The sequence below is a fragment of the Ovis canadensis genome, chromosome 1, assembly GCF_042477335.2.
Source record: "Ovis canadensis isolate MfBH-ARS-UI-01 breed Bighorn chromosome 1, ARS-UI_OviCan_v2, whole genome shotgun sequence".
Classification (NCBI taxonomy): domain Eukaryota; kingdom Metazoa; phylum Chordata; class Mammalia; order Artiodactyla; family Bovidae; genus Ovis; species Ovis canadensis.
This window is the reverse complement of record NC_091245.1, coordinates 77,791,010-77,809,714: the sequence shown is the minus strand read 5'-3', so window position 1 is coordinate 77,809,714 and position 18,705 is coordinate 77,791,010. Positions and strand designations below refer to the sequence as shown.

The 18,705-nt window shown below is 38.0% G+C and overlaps 1 protein-coding gene across 3 annotated transcripts in view; it reads left to right on the top strand.

The window, feature by feature from the left end:
- Positions 1–15,192, top strand: part of FRRS1 (ferric chelate reductase 1) — a 76,001-nt gene extending 60,809 nt beyond the window's left edge. For all 3 annotated transcript variants that reach the window (XM_069598515.1, XM_069598525.1, XM_069598508.1), the window contains 8 exons: positions 1,317–1,430; positions 3,551–3,663; positions 6,422–6,508; positions 10,956–11,053; positions 11,298–11,356; positions 12,490–12,633; positions 13,753–13,814; positions 13,898–15,192. In XM_069598515.1, the coding sequence (XP_069454616.1) occupies positions 1,317–1,430; positions 3,551–3,663; positions 6,422–6,508; positions 10,956–11,053; positions 11,298–11,356; positions 12,490–12,633; positions 13,753–13,814; positions 13,898–13,990 (770 nt within the window). In that variant the 3' untranslated portion in view covers positions 13,991–15,192. The remainder of the gene's footprint in view (positions 1–1,316; positions 1,431–3,550; positions 3,664–6,421; positions 6,509–10,955; positions 11,054–11,297; positions 11,357–12,489; positions 12,634–13,752; positions 13,815–13,897) is intronic.
- Positions 15,193–18,705: the final 3,513 nt, after the last annotated feature.

Here is an 18,705-nt window from a genome sequence, read left to right as displayed (position 1 = left end):
AAAAAATTTTAAAAATTGTATGATAGAACTCATTCACATAACAGCCTGAGACTTAGGGATGGAAATATTTGACTAATTCAATAGAATTTTATTGTTATTATTCTCCAGATTTGCTACTACTTTGATCAATTTTTGTAATTCTAGATTTTCTCAGATATTCATCCACTTCAGTTAGATTTTGAAATATTTTTGGCTGACTTAAAGTTGTATATAGCATTTTTATATAATTTTAAGGAATATCTTCATATCAGTAGCTATGTCACTGTTTTCATTTCTAATATTGTTTGTGATTTTTTTTTAATCTTGTGGTCAGATTTACCAAAAACTCAATTTTATTGCCTTTTACAGAATTAATTTTTTCTCATCTTTAGACTTACTAGTTTATTAACTTCATTCGTTTATTTTTAATCCGTCTTGTTTTCTGGTGTCCTAGGTTATATTTTGTAGTTTTAAATGCATCTTTAAAAAAATTATTTACTTCAAAGTCTTCTTAAATTTTTTAAAGAAAATGCTTTAGAATGATTAAAAACTTTTGAATAGTTTAATTATATCACCTGTGTTTTGACATAAGTGCCTTCATTGTTATTTGTTTAAAAAGGTTTGTAATTTTAGTTTTGACTTCCTATGTATCCTAAGGATTATTTAGAAGAGTTTTATAAATATCTAGCAGGACCACTTTTTCCTAGCATTCTTTTGTTAATTTTTATTTTGCTTAATTTTAGTTAGATAAATAACCTGTATACATATTTTTTTTTGGAAGTCATCGAAATGTAGTCTGTGGTCTAATACTTACTTGAGACAAAGATTCACACCATATCAAATTTCTTAATTATTTTTGACACTTGTATTCTAAAATTTATGTATGTTCCATAATTTGTTTACTCATTCTTCTAATGATGGGCATTTAGCTTGACTGAATTTGTTTGGCCAGTGTTAAGAAATGTTTCTATGAACATTCTTGTATATATATCTTTGGTTAAAAAGGGAATATTTCTGTAGGATAGATTCCCAGAATGGACACACATGCAGTCATAGTGACATAAACATATAGCTGGAATAGTTCTATACATTATAGATTTTATTTTATAAATAATGAATATTATTATAATATATTAAGACTATTAATATTATATTAACACATGTTGCATATTTATAATACATGTTGCATTAATATAATGTCAGTATATAATATGTCATCTCTACTGAAATTTATTTTTTATTACCTTAAGAAATTTTGTTTTCAAGCCATGTCATTGTCTCTCCATTCCTTCTCTCCTGAGAAAGTAATTCATCTTCATTTAAAAAAAAAATTTCAGGTCGAATTCATAAGCATTCTCAGCAACCTTTGATTACATATGAAAAATACAATGTGACAGGTGATCCAAAGAACATAGGAGGATCCCGTTCTTTACTTCTTCTGAAGGTTCATGGTAAGTTACATGTATAATATTATTACTACTTTGTGGAATAAACTTAACTTTGTGGGATAAATTTAATGCTGTTTAGATTGAGAATGATAACAGGCACAATTTAGCAAATATCCATAAATCTTCTAAGTTTAGGCAACAACATTTGCAGGTAGCATTATCTATCTTAATGTTTGCTATTTTTTCACAAAAAGAGAGTAGGGGTATTTCAGTGGTTTTAACCCTGACTTATATTAAAATCACCAGGGGAGCTTTTAAGATATTTATCAATAGAATTTTTAAAAAGTACACTTCACTTCACTTCAGTCGCTCAGTTGTGTCCGACTCTGCGACCCCATGAACTGCAGCACGCCAGGCCTCCCTGTCCATCACCAACTCCTGAAGTTCACTCAGATTCATGTCCATCGAGTCCATGATGCCATCCAGCCATCTCATCCTTGGTCGTCTCCTTCTCCTCCTGCCCCCAATCCCTCCCAGCATCAAAGTCTTTTCCAATGAGTCAACTCTTCCCATGAGGTGGCCAAAGTACTGGAGCTTCAGCTTTAGCATCATTCCTTCCAAAGAAATCCCAGGGCTGATCTCCTTCAGAATGGACTGGTTGGATCTCCTTGCAGTCCAAGGGACTCTCAAGAGTCTTCTCCCAACACCACAGTGTTCTTCGGCGCTCAGCCTTCTTCACAGTCCAACTCTCACTTCCATACACGGCTACTGCAAAAACCATAGCCTTAACTAGACGGACCTAGTCGGCAAAGTAATGTCTCTGCTTTTGAATATGCTATCTAGGTTGGTCATATCTTTTCTTCCAAGGAGTAAGCGTCTTTTAATTTCATGGCTGCAATCACCATCTGCAGTGATTTTGGAGCCCAAAGTTGTTTCTAATTGCAGCCAGGATTGAGTTTTATTGGGTGAAAAACTTTTATGAGACTTTAATTATGCCATTTATTAAAATAAATGGTAATAAATTAGTAGTTTGTGATTGTGATTGTTTAATTATAACAGTAGTTCAGTTTCAAAGCTTCCCTGGTGGCTTATATGATAAATAATTTGCCTGCAATACTGGAGACCCAAGTTTGATTCCTGGGTTGGGAAGGCCCCCTGGAGAAGGGAATGGCAACCCACTCCAGTGTTCTTGCCTGAAGAATCCCATGGACAGAGGAGCCTGGTAGGTTATAGTCCGTGGAGTCGCGAAGTCAGATACAACTGAGCAACTAACACTTTCACTTGGTTTCAAAGATGTGATTTTTGTTGTTGTTGTCGAAGAACTGGTCAATGTACAAGTATCTGAGGGTATACAAAGTAACTCAGTGCTATCATTACGTATCACATACTTAAAATACAGGGAATCAAGTAGGAAGAGCAGTAGCCTAGAAATAAGGCTCTGATGTACTCTGGTTGTACAAGTAAAAATTGATTCCATTTGAAAAGCAGTCCAGTTATTGTTGAAAAATGAGGTTAAAAATAGGAGAATAGTATAAATGTATACTGTACTTTTATAAATATTAATACTAGCAGGGAACTTTCCTTAATTGGTGTATTACCTTTATATACTCCAGAATTATCCATTCTAGTGGGAGTTTCAGTAAAACTTGAAAATATCTTTATTGTTGTTATTTCACTTCTACTAGTAGCTCTAGTTGAGCAGTAATTGGATTCAGAAATAATATGCCAGTTTGTTTTCCATTATTTTTAGGAGTAAAATGTGAGACAATTCTGATAAAGCTATAGGTAGGCTGTATTAGTGTAATTATTAACAGCACAATTAATTTAAAAAGACTGGATTCAAATTCTGACTTATAACCTTGGGCAAGTTACTTAACTTCTCTATGCTTTCCTTCAAAACTGGAATAATAATTGTAAATATTTTATAGGAATTGTTGTCAGGATCAGTTAGATTAATATGCATAAAGTACTTGGAGACAGTGCCTGGCATGAAATAAGAGCTTTGAAAGTGTTGGCTATTAGAAGTAGTAGTGGTGGTAAAAGCATTAATATTTAGGTTGTATTTATTATGTTAGCTGAATGTCTTTTGTTGATTGTTTACATTTTCTAAGCACTTGGATTGGTCATTTAAGAAATAGCTTTATTAGACTGTATTGTCAACCATTGCATTTTCTCACCTGTAGGTGCCTTAATGTTTGTGGCATGGATGACCACTGTTAGTGTAGGTGTACTGATTGCCCGGTTCTTCAAACCTGTTTGGTCAAAGGCTTTATTTGGTGATGCAGCTTGGTTTCAGGTAGGTGGAGAAATAGTTTAATGCAGTTTCCATATTACTTGAATGTTGCAACATGAAAACATATGAATTAAGTGGATTTTTGCGTGGTTATAGTTGTAATTTTGGAATCCTTGTAATCTCTTTTTGCCGTTTGGTTTCCTAACCAACTGAGAATAGACATAAGATACTTGATGGAGATAAAAGTAAAGACAGCTTTATGAAGGATCAGGCTGAGTTGGAGCATGTATTATCACCATGTGTATTTCTTTGGCACACAGACGTTGGGTTCATGTAACATGATCTTGAGTTACATGTCTAGCTGCAAAAGAAGATTAGAAGAGCGTTCACCCACTGCACTGAGTACAGATGGGTCCAAGAAGGCACTGCATGCATGTTCAGTCGTGTCTGACTTTCTGCGACCCCATAGGCTGGTAGCCCACCAGGCTCTTCTGTCCATGGGGATTCTCCAGGCAAGAAAATTGGAGCGGGTTATCATTTCCTTCTCCAGGGGATCTTCTAGACTCAGGGATCAAACCTGCATCTCTTGTGTCTCCTGCATTGACAGGTGGGTTCTTTATCAGCTGAGCAATCAGGAAAGCCCAGGAAGGCAGCAAAGCAGAAGAAAGAAACAGTGGCTGCTCACTATGCTGCAAAGCAGCAGTCTGTCCTCTGGTTGATGGGCTAGTGAACGTTAGACAATCCCTCACTCATCAGTCAGTTCAGTTCAGTCGCTCAGTCACGTCTGACTCTTTGTGACCCGATGGACTGGAGCACACCAGGCCTCCCTGTCCATCACCAACTCCCGGAGTTTACTCAAGCTCATGTCCGTCAAGGCGGTGATGCCATCCAACCATCTCATCCTCTGTCGTCCCCTTCTCCTCCCACCTTCAATCTTTCCCAGCATCAGGGTCTTTTCAAATGAGTCAGCTCTTCGCATCAGGTGACCAAAGTATTGGCATTTCAGCTTCAACATCAGTCCTTCCAATGAACATCCAGGACAGATCTTTAGGATGGACTGGTTGGATCTCCTTGCAGTCCAAGGGACTCTCAAGAGTCTTCTCCAACACAGTGCAAAAGCATCAGTTCTTCAGCTCTCAGCTTTCTTTATGGTCCAACACTCACATCCATACCTGACTACTGGGAAAACCATAGCTTTGACTAGGTGGGCCTTTGTTGGCAAAGTAATGTCTCTGCATTTTAATATGCTGTCTAGGTTGGTTATAACTTTTCTTCCAAGGAGCAAGCATCTTTTAATTTTATGGCTGCAGTCACCATCTGCAGTGATTTTGGAGCCCCCCCAAAATAAAGTCTGTCACTGTTTCTACCATTTCCCCATCTATTTGCAATGAAGTGATGGGACTAGATGCCATGATCTTAATTTTCTGAATGTTGAGTTTTAAGCCAACTTTTTCACTTTCTCTTTTACTTTAATCATGAGGCTCTTCAGTTCGTTTTCACTTTCTGCCATAAGGGTGGTGTCATCTGCATATCTGAGGTTATTGATACTTCTCCCAGCAATCTTGATTCCAGCTTGTGCTTCATCTGGCCCAGCGTTTCTCATGATGTACTCTGCATATAAGTTAAATAAGCAGAGTCACAATATACAGCCTTGACTCGTCAGTCAAGATTATATATTTCCTGTGTAGGTAGGAAGAGAAATTGAAAGTGTCCATTTTCATGCTGTCCTTTCCCTGGGGGATGAGGAGGCAGTCTTTTAATAGAAACATGGGCAAAGGTCAATAAATACCCCTCAAAACAAAATAATACACACCTTACCTTTCATTTGTCATGGAGTACGGATATTTGCGTATACAGTGAAAGATCAACAAATATGTGTTGAGATAGAGTGTGCATGTCTGCTTGTAGAAAAAAATATCGCTATTGTAACAGTTTTGACTTTAGAAGAAGGTTTTCTTGAAACTTCATATAAATTTGTAGCTTTTAAGACTGACTTTGTCTAACATCATTTCTCAGCTTTGGCCGGCAGTGTTAGTCTGTTTTATTTGTTCTCACTGCTGACTGTCGTATGCCTTGCTCCTCCTGTCTGTCTCTGCCTTTGATTGTTTGCTCTCTTTTTCCTCTTCTCATGTGGATATTCTCAACTGGAAAACTCGTTGTCTCCCTTTCAACCAATTGAAGTCCACTGTCTTCAAAGCTATAATATCTGCACATATTGCCTGACTGTAGGTCCTACTTTCTGGTGACTATATATGTGTGTATATCTAGACTATGTTTAGTGACCATAGGTCCTACAGTCTCTGGGGTAGTTTTGGTTTGCACCAGTTATCCTGGCATAATCCACTATCAGTGCCCATTTTCACTCTCAGTATTCTCCTTGTTTTAATAATGAATTATACATTTCAAATATGTTTCTCTTATCTGTGCAATTAAACCCCAAGCTCCCCAGGAAACAGTATTTTCTATTTCCTTGCAGTTTCATTGTATGTAACCAGTGTGCTTGGTGGTGGAACTTAATAAATGTGTTTGGAAGGAAATGAGTTTGGCAAGTAAGTGCTCTCTGTGTGTGAAAATATCCATTCCCGCTGTTCTGTGCAGGTGAAGTCTTGGCAGATGCTTTTGAGTGATGAGGTTGGCAGCTTAGACTTTTCTTTAAAGTTCAATGGTATAGTAAGATTTTTTTTTTTTAACTGACAACAAATTGTGGTTAGATGTCAATTGAATGGATAACTTCTGTGGTATCCATTCATCTTCATGGTTACACCAGCTTCTTTCTTTTTGGTGGTTCTCTCTCTTCTCATTTGTCATTTCACTCTTGCAGGTGCATCGAACTCTCATGCTCACTACTTCTGCCCTCACCTTTATTGCTTTCCTTCTGCCTTTTATTTACAGAGGAGGCTGGAACTGGGTAAGTAGATCTTAAACAGAATGTTTTTTTTTTATTATATTTATATGTTTAAAATTCATTTTGATGCCAAAGGAGGTTGCTGCTTTTTTTCTCAAATGATGCATAAAAAGATATATCTTCATGACCCTCTTTCTCTCCTTTTTGAATCATCTGATGAGTGTTTCACGTGGTTGGTGTCAGGGATGGAGTTAGAATGTTAGCGCAGATTACTTGGTAGTGGGATGTATTTTCAGACAGTCTCAAATTTTAACTATATATGTAGCATTAATGAATTTTCTCACTATAGAATGGTGAAAGTTGAAAGCATGATATCTAAGGAACATGAACACTTTAAGTGGTTTTCTCTAATACTGTGACTATCACTGTTAATATTAGTTGTATTCCTACTATGTGAGCAGCCATGCTAAGTGCTTTACATGTGCTCTCAAATTTAAACCTCAAACAAAGTCTTTACTGATGATAATCCCGTGTCATTAAAGAAGAAATGGAGGCTTATTCTCAAATGTGAATCTCAAGTTTAGACCTTTACCCTGGCTTGGAGACTCACACATCCAGCTGGCTACTCAGAAACTCAATGTGCGTGTCCAAGACATCTCAAGCAGTGTTCCCTTCTTGGGCCAAAACTTTGGAATTATTCTTAACTCTACTCTTTTGCACACCCTGTGTCAATTCCATCAGGGAATCCCATTGGCAATACACGTCAAATAACAGCACTTTTAACCAACACTGGTACTACTCTGTGGATTTGAGCCAACCTCATCTTTTTGCCTAAATTGTTACAATAGGTACCTAATTGGTCTCTCTACTTCAACCCTTGCCCGTGTACAATCTGTTTTCAATCAAGAAGCAGAGTGATTTTTTAAAAAATGTAAGTCAGATTATATCATTCCTATGCCCCAAACTGGTTTCTCTAATGTCTCAATTTTATCCCAAGTTAAAGCTGAAGTCCTCCATGACTGGTTCCCAGTTACTCTCCGGATTGGTCTCCTCTTCCTTTCCTCACCCATAGCTCATTTAATTTCACGTTTGGCTAATTCTCAGCATGTTACTGATTGGTAGTCTTTACAAAGATTCTTTTTCCTAGGTCGTGTGTCCTCTACTCCGTTACCTTCTGCAAGTCTTTGCTTAAATGATAGTTTCTCAAAGAGCCGTGCTGTGCTCTATTTTTTTTTTTCTAAAGAAATGTTTACCTTATGTCATTTAATATAATTTACTTAAATAACATATTTTTTCTTTTGTCGTCTCACACTAGTATGTGAACTCTATGAGAGATGGGGTATTTATGGGTATGTTTGCTAGTGTATCTGTAACACTCAGATCAGATTCTGGTACATGACATGTCAGTAAATATTTATCAAATGAATGCATGAGGCTTATTGAGAATAAGAGATGTACCTAAACTGAGTTTCCAGTATACTCTTCTAGTTTAACAGCCAGTCAGAATTTGATATCAAAATTTAATATTTCAATTTGGGCTGTTGCTATAAGGGTAAATATGGATGAATCTTGGGTCATAGATATTACTAGGAAACCTACTTTATGCTTTTTAAGTATTTTTAGACTGGTCAGCTTATTTTTTAAAGGAAATTATGAAGATTTTCTGATATGACTTGAGACTTTGGGAGTTTATTTTCTCCAGGTACTTGTGACAAGCGTAATGCTTACTTTATAAACTTCGTAGCTTGTAGTCTTTGTAGTTGTGACAAGGGTGGTAAAAAGCATAATTCTATAGCTGGACCCTTGGATTTAAATCCTCATGTCATCACTGATTACCTGCGATACCTTGGGCAAGTTGCTTAACTTCTCTGTCCCTCAGTTTACTCAAATGAAGACAGTAGAGTATCTATCTTATAGGCTTTCTGAGGGTTGATAGTTAATTAACTGAATGCACTTAAAATAGTTCCTGGCACATTCTAAACATAAAAGAATTTTGTCGCTGCTATTACTGTTTTTTATTAGATAGGGACAATTTCCATCTCCAGTCCAGGTTGTAACTTATCTCCATAACTGAGTCCACAGTTTGAAAGTTTTATAGTGCTTGTCTGTCAACTTTTAGTTCCTAATTTGCAGAAGCTTCCTATCTTGGCTTAGAAACCATATGGCCTTGTTCTAGGTCACAGATTTTAGAGCCTACCCAAGCATGGTAGTCAGTGACAATAGACTGAGATATCCCTCTATCTAAATGTATTATGGATTAGAGCATCTTTGTAATCCTTCTCTTTAAGTTTTTAAATGCCATAATTGTCCAAAGTGGTCTAATCCCACTCTGTTGATTTGAGCCAACACACATCACTGAGGGAGGGGTGTAGCTGAAACTATCAAGATGTTGCCTTGATGATTTTTCTTGGCTGAGACCTTTGAGTGACTAGGCTCTGTTAAGCCACATGGGTTGCTCCAGCTGGGAAGTTGCTTCACTTGTATCTGACTCTTTGCGACCTCATGGACAGTAGCCTGCCAGGCTCCTCTGTCCATGGGATTCTCCAGGCAAGAATACTGGAGGAGGTTACCATGCCCTCCTCCAGGGGATCTTTCCGACCCAGGGATAGAACCTGCATCTCTTATATAGTCTGCATTGGCAGGTGTGTTCCTTACCACTAGTGCCACCTGGGAAGCCCAAGCCATATGGGTTACAAGGAATCACATTGAATCTTTGGCCCCGGGAAACATAGAGGTCTGAACAAATAATTACGATACACTGGGTTGATTGTTCCTTAAATGCAGATACTAACTAGTCTTCAGTTCATTTCAATTCAGTCGCTCAGTTGTGTCTGACTCTTTGTGACCCCATGAACTGCAGCACTCCAGGCCTCCCTGTCCATCACCAACTCCTGGAGTTTACCCAAACTCATGTCCATGTAGTTGGTGATGCCGTCTAATCATCTCATCCTCCGTCATCCCCTTCTCCTCCTGCCCTCAGTCTTTCCCAGCATCAGGGTCTTTTCCGATGAGTCAGCTCTTCGCATCAGGTGGGCAAAGTATTCAGCTTCAACGTCAATCTTTCCAATGAACTCCTAGGACTGATTTTTAGGATGGACTGGTTGGATCTTCTTGCAATCCAAGGGATTCTCAAGAGTCTTCTCCAGTACCACAGTGCAAAAGCATTAGTTTTTCAGCGCTCAGCTTTCTTTCTAGTCCAACTCTCACACTCATACATGACCTACTGGAAAAATCATAGCCTTGACTAGATGGACCTTTGTTGGCAAAGTAATGTCTCTGCTTCTGAATATGCTGTCTAGGTTGGTCATACCTTTCCTTCCAAGGAGGAAGCATCTTTTATTTCATGGCTGCTGTCACCATCTGCAGTGATTTTGGAGCCCCCCAAAATAAAGTCAGCCATGGTTTCCACTGTTTCCCCGTCTATTTGCAATGAAGTGGTGGGACCAGATGCCATGATCTTCATTTTCTGAATGTTGAGCTTTAAGCCAACTTTTCCTCTCTCCTCTTTCACTTTCATCAAGAGACTTTTTAGTTCCTCTTCAGTTTCTGCCATAAGGGTGGTGTCATCTGCATATCTGAGGTTATTGATATTTCTCCCAGCAATCTTGATTCCAACTTGTGTTTCTTCCAGCCCGGTGTTTCTCATGATGTATTCTGCATAGAAGTTAAACAAGCAGGGTGACAATATGTAGCCTTGATGTACTCCTTTTCCTATTTGTAACCAGTCTGTTGTTTCATGTCCGGTTCTAACTGTTGCTTCCTGACCTGCATACAGATTTCTCAAGAGGCAGGTTAGGTGGTCTGGTATTCCCATCTCTCTCAGAATTTTCCATAGTTTATTGTGATCCACACAGTCAAAGGTTTTGGCATAGTCAATAAAGCAAAAATAGATATTTTTCTGGAACTCTCTTGTTTTTTCAATGATCCAGTGGATGCTGGCAATTTGATCTCTGGTTCCTCTGCCTTTTCTAAAACCAGCTTGAACATCTGGAAGTTCAAGGTTCATGTATCTGGCTTGGAGAATTTTGAGCATTACTTTACTAGCATGTGAGATGAGTGTAATTGTGCGGTAATTTGAGCATTCTTTGGCATTGCCTTTCTTTGGGATTGGAATGAAAACTAGTCTTCGGTGGGCTTCAGATGGCTGTGCTGGTGTTAGTGGTCATCTAACATACTGGTGGAAGGGGGCAGCATTCCGTGATTGGATTTCATCACAACCATTTATGCACTGTGTGGACCTGGGTGCATTACTCACCACCTCTGAGCCTCAGTTCCCTCGTTTATGGAAGTGGGATATTGATAACTAACCATTAGGCATCAGAGTAAGCGTTTGTGATGATGTGTATAAAGTATGTGCCTGGCATAGACACTCAGTGAACAGTGTTCATTATTATTATTAAATGTTTACAGCTAGAGAAAATCCTAAGAAACTGCTTCTGTGTGTATTATTTTTAATTTGTGGATTTGATGGGCAAGATTAATATCATTAAAATGATATAACTTTGTTCAGCATGCAGGTTATCACCCTTACCTTGGTTTTCTAGTGATGGTTTTAGCAGTTCTTCAGCTTCTTTTGGCAGCTTTCAGACCACCTTTACATGACCCAAGGTACTTGTAGTCTTCATTTATAAATGCTCTCAAGATAGATATCATTAATTGGCAAGCCAATTCCTTTTTTTTTTTGCATTTTATAAAATTCAGTGATAAATTATATTTACTTAAAAAGGTTTTAAAATGTATTTCAGATAGCTGATGCCTAAGCAATAAGGGAAATTACATGCTTTTTATTCTCTTGGGAATTTATTGTAGTTCCATCACTTTAAAGAATACTGACTGGTTTTTTATTTGGTAGAAGGAAAATGTTTAACTGGACTCATTGGAGTATGGGAACAGCTGCTAGAATAATAGCAGGTAAGTAATTGTGATGCCACTTATTCATATATAATTGAAAGTTGTTTATACTGCAAGTTGTAATTTGGCTTAAATGATTTTTAGATGCATTAGTAACTGGAGTAATTGGTTGTTGAGGAGAAATCAGTCCTAAGCATTGAAATCCAGAAAGTAATTTCTAGAGGTAACTATTTAAGCTATTATTTCAGTTTCAAGGTTTTAAAAATGACTTTAAAGCCCTCCTTTTAAGACTTCTTTTTAGCGTTTGCCTTTGCCAGCAGAATAAGCTATGCTGATGACCAAACATATAAGCAGCTCAGCTTGAGGGTCTGTCATGGATTGGGCTGAAATGAGCTTGGGGACCCAGCCCTCTGTCTCCAGGTTTTCTCCTTGGGAATGGTACCTTTCAAGGCAAGGTGTTTTTTAAATGTCAAGTATCATTCTGTAGTATTTTTTAAATTAATTTTAATGGAAGATAATTACTTTACAGTATCATGATGGTTTTTACCATACATCAACATGAATTGGCCACCAGTATATATGTGTTCCCCTCCCCCGATCGTGAACCCCCTCTCCCAGGTCCCTCCCCACTCTACTCTTCTGGGTTTGTCACAGAGTGCTGGCTTTGGGTGCCCTGCTTCATGCATCAAACTTGCACTGGCCATCTATTTACATATGATAATGTATATGTTTTAATGCTATTCTCTCAAGTCATCCCACCCTCCCCTTCTCCCTCTGAGTTCAAAAGTCTGTTCTTTACATCTATGTCTCCTTGTGATGCTTTATGTGATAAATACCTAAGCTGATCTCCTGCCCTCACATTTCTGTGTTCTATAGAAATCGTGGAAGAGGAGGTATAGTCATAAACGGCTTCCATACTTTTTCCCCCTTCTACATTGCAGACTTAAAACATTTTTAAAAGTTTGGGCACCTCTTTCTTAACAATTGGTAGATTGTAATTATAATTTCCCATCTTAGCCTTTCTAGTCTTACAATAAGAACTAAATTAACTACTTGGTCTTAGTTATTAATTTAACTCATCTCATAAACTCTTTTAGAGTAGTTCACTTGATATAATTCACACATGTATGCACACACATATATAGTTACCTCTTGAATTGTATTTGAACATGTGTATTTTCTTATAAATGTAGTGGCAGCAATGTTCCTGGGAATGGATTTGCCAGGACTGAATCTTCCTGGCCCATGGAAAACCTATGCAATGATTGGATTTGTAGCCTGGCACGTTGGGACAGAGATTATTCTGGAGATACACGCTTACCGACTCTCTAGAAAAGGTAACCTGCTCAAAGAGCAGTGTTGTAGAATCACTTTTATACAAACCTTTGGAATATAATTAGTTTCTCAACACTAATGGTTGACTCTTACATAGTACCTTACTAAATTTTGTTTCCATCACTAAGTCTATGATAAAAATAGTGGACATTTTCTGCCTTTGTTTTTAATATTCATTAGTATTAGAATTTGTGAGTAAAATGCAGGGGAAAGATGGAAGCGTTTAGGGAAGATGCCTTCTTTGTAAGTACTTTTTTACTTTGCATGCTGGTCTGACATGGGCTAGAATGAACTGAGAGCCCTCAATGACTGGAGCTGAGAGACCCCTGAGATGGAGGAAGAAGAGATGCTCATCCATAGTTAACACAGGGCAAAGCTGCAGATGAATTTTACCTATTGAACAGATTTCCTGTGTGCTATCACTTAAGTTGCCATCTGCATTATATATAGCTAGCTAACCAGCATGCTACATAAGAAGGACTTAATACTTGGCCAGTTCTCTCTAGTGGTAAGGTCCATTTTGGCCCCAGTGCCAGGCAGGGTAAGATACCTGTAGCCATTAGGAGTGGAGAGATTAGTAGAGAATCAGTGACATGTTAGCCTGGTTTTTAGGCTAACTGTCCTTTGTGTCCTAAGGTGGCCTTCTAAAAACAAAACCTCTTTGTTGTCTAGTGTGTGTGCTCAGCAGCTTTTTTGGAACTGAGTAGTAAAAACTGTCCTACCACTTTCTGGCTCTTGATAGGGTAGCATACATAGGATTTGAATCTTTTTTTTTTTTTTTATTGGTGTAGTTGATTTACAATGTTGTGTGGGTTTGACCCCTAAAGGGACTTTTGATAACCACTAGATTATGGTTTGCTATTTTAAAAATATATATGTATTTAACACTGGGATTGTTAGAACTCTGACTAGAAGAAAGTCCTTTCACATGTATCCTGTAGCCAGCTTGACCTGACTTGTAAGAGTCTTAAATATGCAAGAAGTTTGCAACGTTTGGTCTCTTGAAATGCAAGAATGTACATCTTGGAAGTCGGCCAATGCTCCAAATCAGGGCTTTCTTTGAGAATGAGTTTACCTGCATACCCACTGGCCTTACAAACCTTTATTCTTGTTCTTGGCAGTTGAAATGCTGGATGATGATAGAATTCAGATCCTCCAGTCGTTTACCGCAGCTGAAGCAGAAGTAAGTTCTTTCTTCTTATTTATTGCCACAAACCTTAGTGATTGGAACTTCCTTTTTTCATATCTCATTTTTTTTTCTTTTAGGGTTATGTTTTTAAAAAGGTGGTGTTAGCAATTTATGTTTGTGGGAATTTGACTTTTCTCACTATGTTCTTATCTGCAATCAACCGTCTATGAGCGAGTGAACACCTTGGCTTTTGCAGACCAGGTGATAATTACCATCAAGCCAAAAAACGTGATGCCTGTCCTGACTGCCTGGAATGTATTCATGAATTCTAATTAGGGAAGATCAGATCATGTCTATAGAGAAATTCTGAAATCTGGTCTTTAGAGATCAACATTCAGTAGGGTCCTATGGACTATAAACTGATATAAAGGTTTATATGTTATTCTGAGTCTTAATGGGAAGATTGTGTTTGAGGAGAAATAATTCAAATATTTTTAATGCTGCAATTTTAATAATGTTAGCACTTAAGAAAATAACTGTTTTAGAAAAACAAAAGGATGTCATTAGGATAAAATGGAGACTGTATTAAGGTAAATATCTTTTGGACTTAAAGGTGCTGTTGTACTTTAAAGAAAACATTTATTTTTTACTAGTTTCTATGAATGGTCTTTCTTAGGACTTTTTCCCTTTCCCCATTGCTAAGAATTTTTGAGAAACGTATTTTTCAGCCCAGTTTTTTAGACATGTCCTTTGTTTTATGTATTTTGTTACTTCCCTGATAAAGGTAAAAGTGGGGTTAACACCATTTCATTAACATTTGAATATATTATTAATATTATAATTTCTTTCTTAACAGTGAAATGCACGTGTGCATCTTTGATTCAGTGTCTTCATATATTTAGCTACAGAGCTAAAATGACATTTTATATGTTAATTGTTTTGACAATGAGATAAAGTCTTAGTCTTTAGAATTGTAGATTTGCATTTCAAAATTAATAAAATTCATTCTTGTGAGCATTTTAAGAGTTACTCTCTTCTTTTGTGCTAATAAAATAATATGGATGATTCTGTTTTGTTAGAAGTTTCTGATACTACAATGAATTAGAATCATCAGTATTATTTTCCTTCCTATTTCATTAATTTCTCTTTTATGATTGGCTCTCAATTTGCTATGGGGATTTCTAGCCAGTGGGTGGCACCGTAACACTGCTACTTTGCTCCTGTTTCCTTGTGCTGATTCATTTTCAGTATTTAATATCTTGGGGTGGCATACCCCTTAAAATTTACTAGCTCTTAATATTTATTTGAAAAATTTCTGCCTTTGAGGGAATGATCACAGTTATAGGTTAGAACTGAAATTAGGGACCAATGTTGTTATTTTCTGGTTCTATCTGTTTTCTAACCATGTTATTTAATAAACCATTGTTTGATACTTCTGTTTACATTTCTGTGACCTGGTAACAAATGAACACAACTATCTTAGATAGATAAAACAAGCAAAACTATATTCTTAAAATAAAAAGTTTAGGGAAGCATCAGTTCAGTTCAGTTCAGTCGCTCAGTCGTATCCGACTCTTTGTGACCCCATGAATCGCAGCACATCAGGCCTCCCTGTCTATCACCATCTCCCGGAGTTCACTCAGACTCATGTCCATCGAGTCCGTGATGCCATCTAGCCACCTCATCCTCGGTTGTCCCTTTCTCCTCCTGCCCCCAATCCCTCCCAGCATCAGAGTCTTTTCCAATGAGTCAACTCTTCGCATGAAGTGTCCAAAGTACTGGAGCTTCAGCTTTAGCATCATTCCTTCCAAAGAAATCCCAGGGCTGATCTCCTTCAGAATGGACTGGTTGGATCTCCAAGGGACTCTCAAGAGTCTTCTCCAACAGCACAGTTCAAAAGCATCAATTCTTCGGTGCTCAGCCTTCTTCACAGTCCACCTCGCACATCCATACATGACCACAGGAAAAACCATAGCCTTGACTAGCCGGACCTTAGTCGGCAAAGTAATGTCTCTGCTTTTGAATATGCTATCTAGGTTGGTCATAACTTTTCTTCCAAGGAGTAAGCGGCTTTTAATTTCATGGCTGCAGTCAACATCTGCAGTGATTTTGGAGCCCCCCAAAATAAAGTCTGACACTGTTTCTACTGTTTCCGCATCTATTTCCCATGAAGTGATGGGACCGGATGCCATGATCTTCGTTTTCTGAATGTTGAGCTTTAAGCCAATTTTTTCGCTCTCCTCTTTCACTTTCATCAAGAGGCTTTTTAGCTGCTCTTCACTTTCTGCCATAAGGGTGGTGTCATCTGCATATCAGAGGTTATTGATATTTCTCCCGGCAATCTTGATTCCAGCTTGTGTTTCTTCCAGTCCAGCATTTCTCATGATGTACTCTGCATAGAAGTTAAATAAGCAGGGTAACAATATACAGCCTTGATGAACTCCTTTTCCTATTTGGAACCAGTCTGTTGTTGGAACCAGTCTGTTGTTCCATGTCCAGTTCTAACTGTTGCTTCCTGACCTGCATACAGATTTCTCAAGAGGCAGGTTAGGTGGTCTGGTATTCCCATCTCTCTCAGAATTTTCCACAGTTTATTGTGATCCACACAGTCAAAGGCTTTGGCATAGTCAATAAAGCAGAAATAGATATTTTTCTGGAACTCTCTTGCTTTTTCGACGATCCAGCGGATGTTGGCAATTTGATCTCTGGTTCCTCTGCCTTTTCTAAAACCAGCTTGAATATCAGGGAGTTCATGGTTCACGTATTGCTGAAGCCTGGCTTGGAGAATTTTGAGCATTACTTTACTAGCGTGTGAGATGAGTGCAATGGTGCGGTAGTTTGAGCATTCTTTTGCATTGCCTTTCTTTGGGATTGGAATGAAAACTGACTTTTTCCAGTCCTGTGGCCACTGCTGAGTTTTCCAAATTTGCTGGCATATTGAGTGCAGCACTTTCACAGCATCTTTCAGGATTTGAAATAGCGCAACTGGAATTCCATCACCACTAGCTTTGTTCGTAGTGATGCTTTCTAAGGCCCACTTGACTTCACATTCCAAGATGTCTGGCTCTAGATTAGTGATCACATCATCATGATTATCTGGATCGTGAAGATCTTTTTTTACAGTTCTTCCATGTATTCTTGCCACCTCTTCTTAATATCTTCTGTTTCTGTTAGGTCCATACCATTTCTGTCCTTTATCGAGCCCATCTTTGCATGAAATGTTCCCTTGGTATCTCTAATTTTCTTCAAGAGATCTCTAGTCTTTCCCATTCTGTTGTTTTCCTCTATTTCTTTGCATTGATCACTGAAGAAGGCTTTCTTATCTCTTCTTGCTCTTCTTTGGAACTCTGCATTCAGATGCTTATATCTTTCCTTTTCTCCTTAGTTTTTCGCTTCTCTTCTTTTCACAGCTATTTGTAAGGCCTCCCCAGACAGCCATTTTGCTTTTTGGCGTTTCTTTTCCATGGGGATGGTCTTGATCCCGGTCTCCTGTACAATGTCAGGAACCTCATTCCATAGTTCATCAGGCAATCTATCTATCAGATCTAGTCCTTTAAATCTATTTCTCACTTTCTAAACTTTTTTATGTTAAAAAAAATGCGATTAGTCCACAGACCTAAATTCTATCTGGTATAAGTAATAGCCTCAGTGATGTATCTTATACCTTTTTCTGTGCAAAATGATATGTTTTTGTCCTTTTTGTAGGTGTTTGTCATAAGTAGCTTAGGGTTTGAGATGTGATGTTTACGTGTTCATGTTCTATAAGTGCCAGGCTACTTACAGTCTAAGCTTTCTTTTTGAATGTCTTTATATAAAAGCATAGGGCTTCCCAGGTGACTCAGTGGTAAAGAATCTGCACGTAGTGCAGGAGATACAAGAGACTTGCCTCCGACCCCTGGGTTGGAAGATCCCCTGGAGTTAAAAAAATGGCAATCCACTCCGGTATTCTTGCCTAGAGAATTCTGTGGGCAGAAGAGCCTGGTGGGCTACAGTCCATGGGACCGCAAAGAGTTGGACACGACTGAGTGAGCATCCCTTTTTATTGGCTCAGTGGTAAGGAATTTGCCTGCAATGCAGGAGATTTAGGTTTGATTCCTGGGTCAGGAAGATCCCCAGGAGGAGGGATGGCAACCCACTCCAATATTCTTGTCTGGAAAATCCCATGGACAGAAGAGCCTGGTGGGCTACTGTCCATATGGTTGCAGAGTTGGACATGACTAAAGTGACTGAGCACGCATGCATACACATTTAAAGCATTAAAAAAAAAATATATAGATCACAGAGTTGGACACGACTGAGCAACTGAGCGCACACACATAGAAAGTTAAATGTATGCTAAAATGTTTTCCTGTAATTTTCAATTATGAGGGGCTTGCAGGTTAATAAATTACATTTGACAAGGAAAGATTTGTTTAAGGAAAAGATGAACCTTGGTGTGTTTGGTTTTCAACTACATAATCTTGCTGGATTTCCATTGCTGAGGGTAACCTGTTTTACTTTTCTTTTTCACTAATTTTGTCTGTTGACCCTGGATATATCAACTGGTAAACAGAGTTGTCCAAAGAAGTCTTTATCATTTAATTTTAGTAGACCAGCAAATCTTTTCATTAATATCAAATTTATATTCTTCTGCTTATGAATAGTTGATATCTACAAATTGAAAATGCCTATTCTTTTTTTTTAAAGTAAGTATGGCATCTTTGTGTTCCAATAATCTAACACATATTATTTTTATTTATTTATTTATTTGGGTGCACAGGGTCTTTGTTGTAGCACACAGGATTTTGATCTTCATTGTGGAATGGGGGACTTTTTTTTTTTTTTTTAGTTGTGGCATGAGGGATATAGCTCCCTGACCAGGGATTGAACCTGGGGCCCCTACTTCAGGAGCATAAAGTCTTAGCCACCAAGGAAGTCTCCAAAATGCCTAATCTTTACTCCTCTC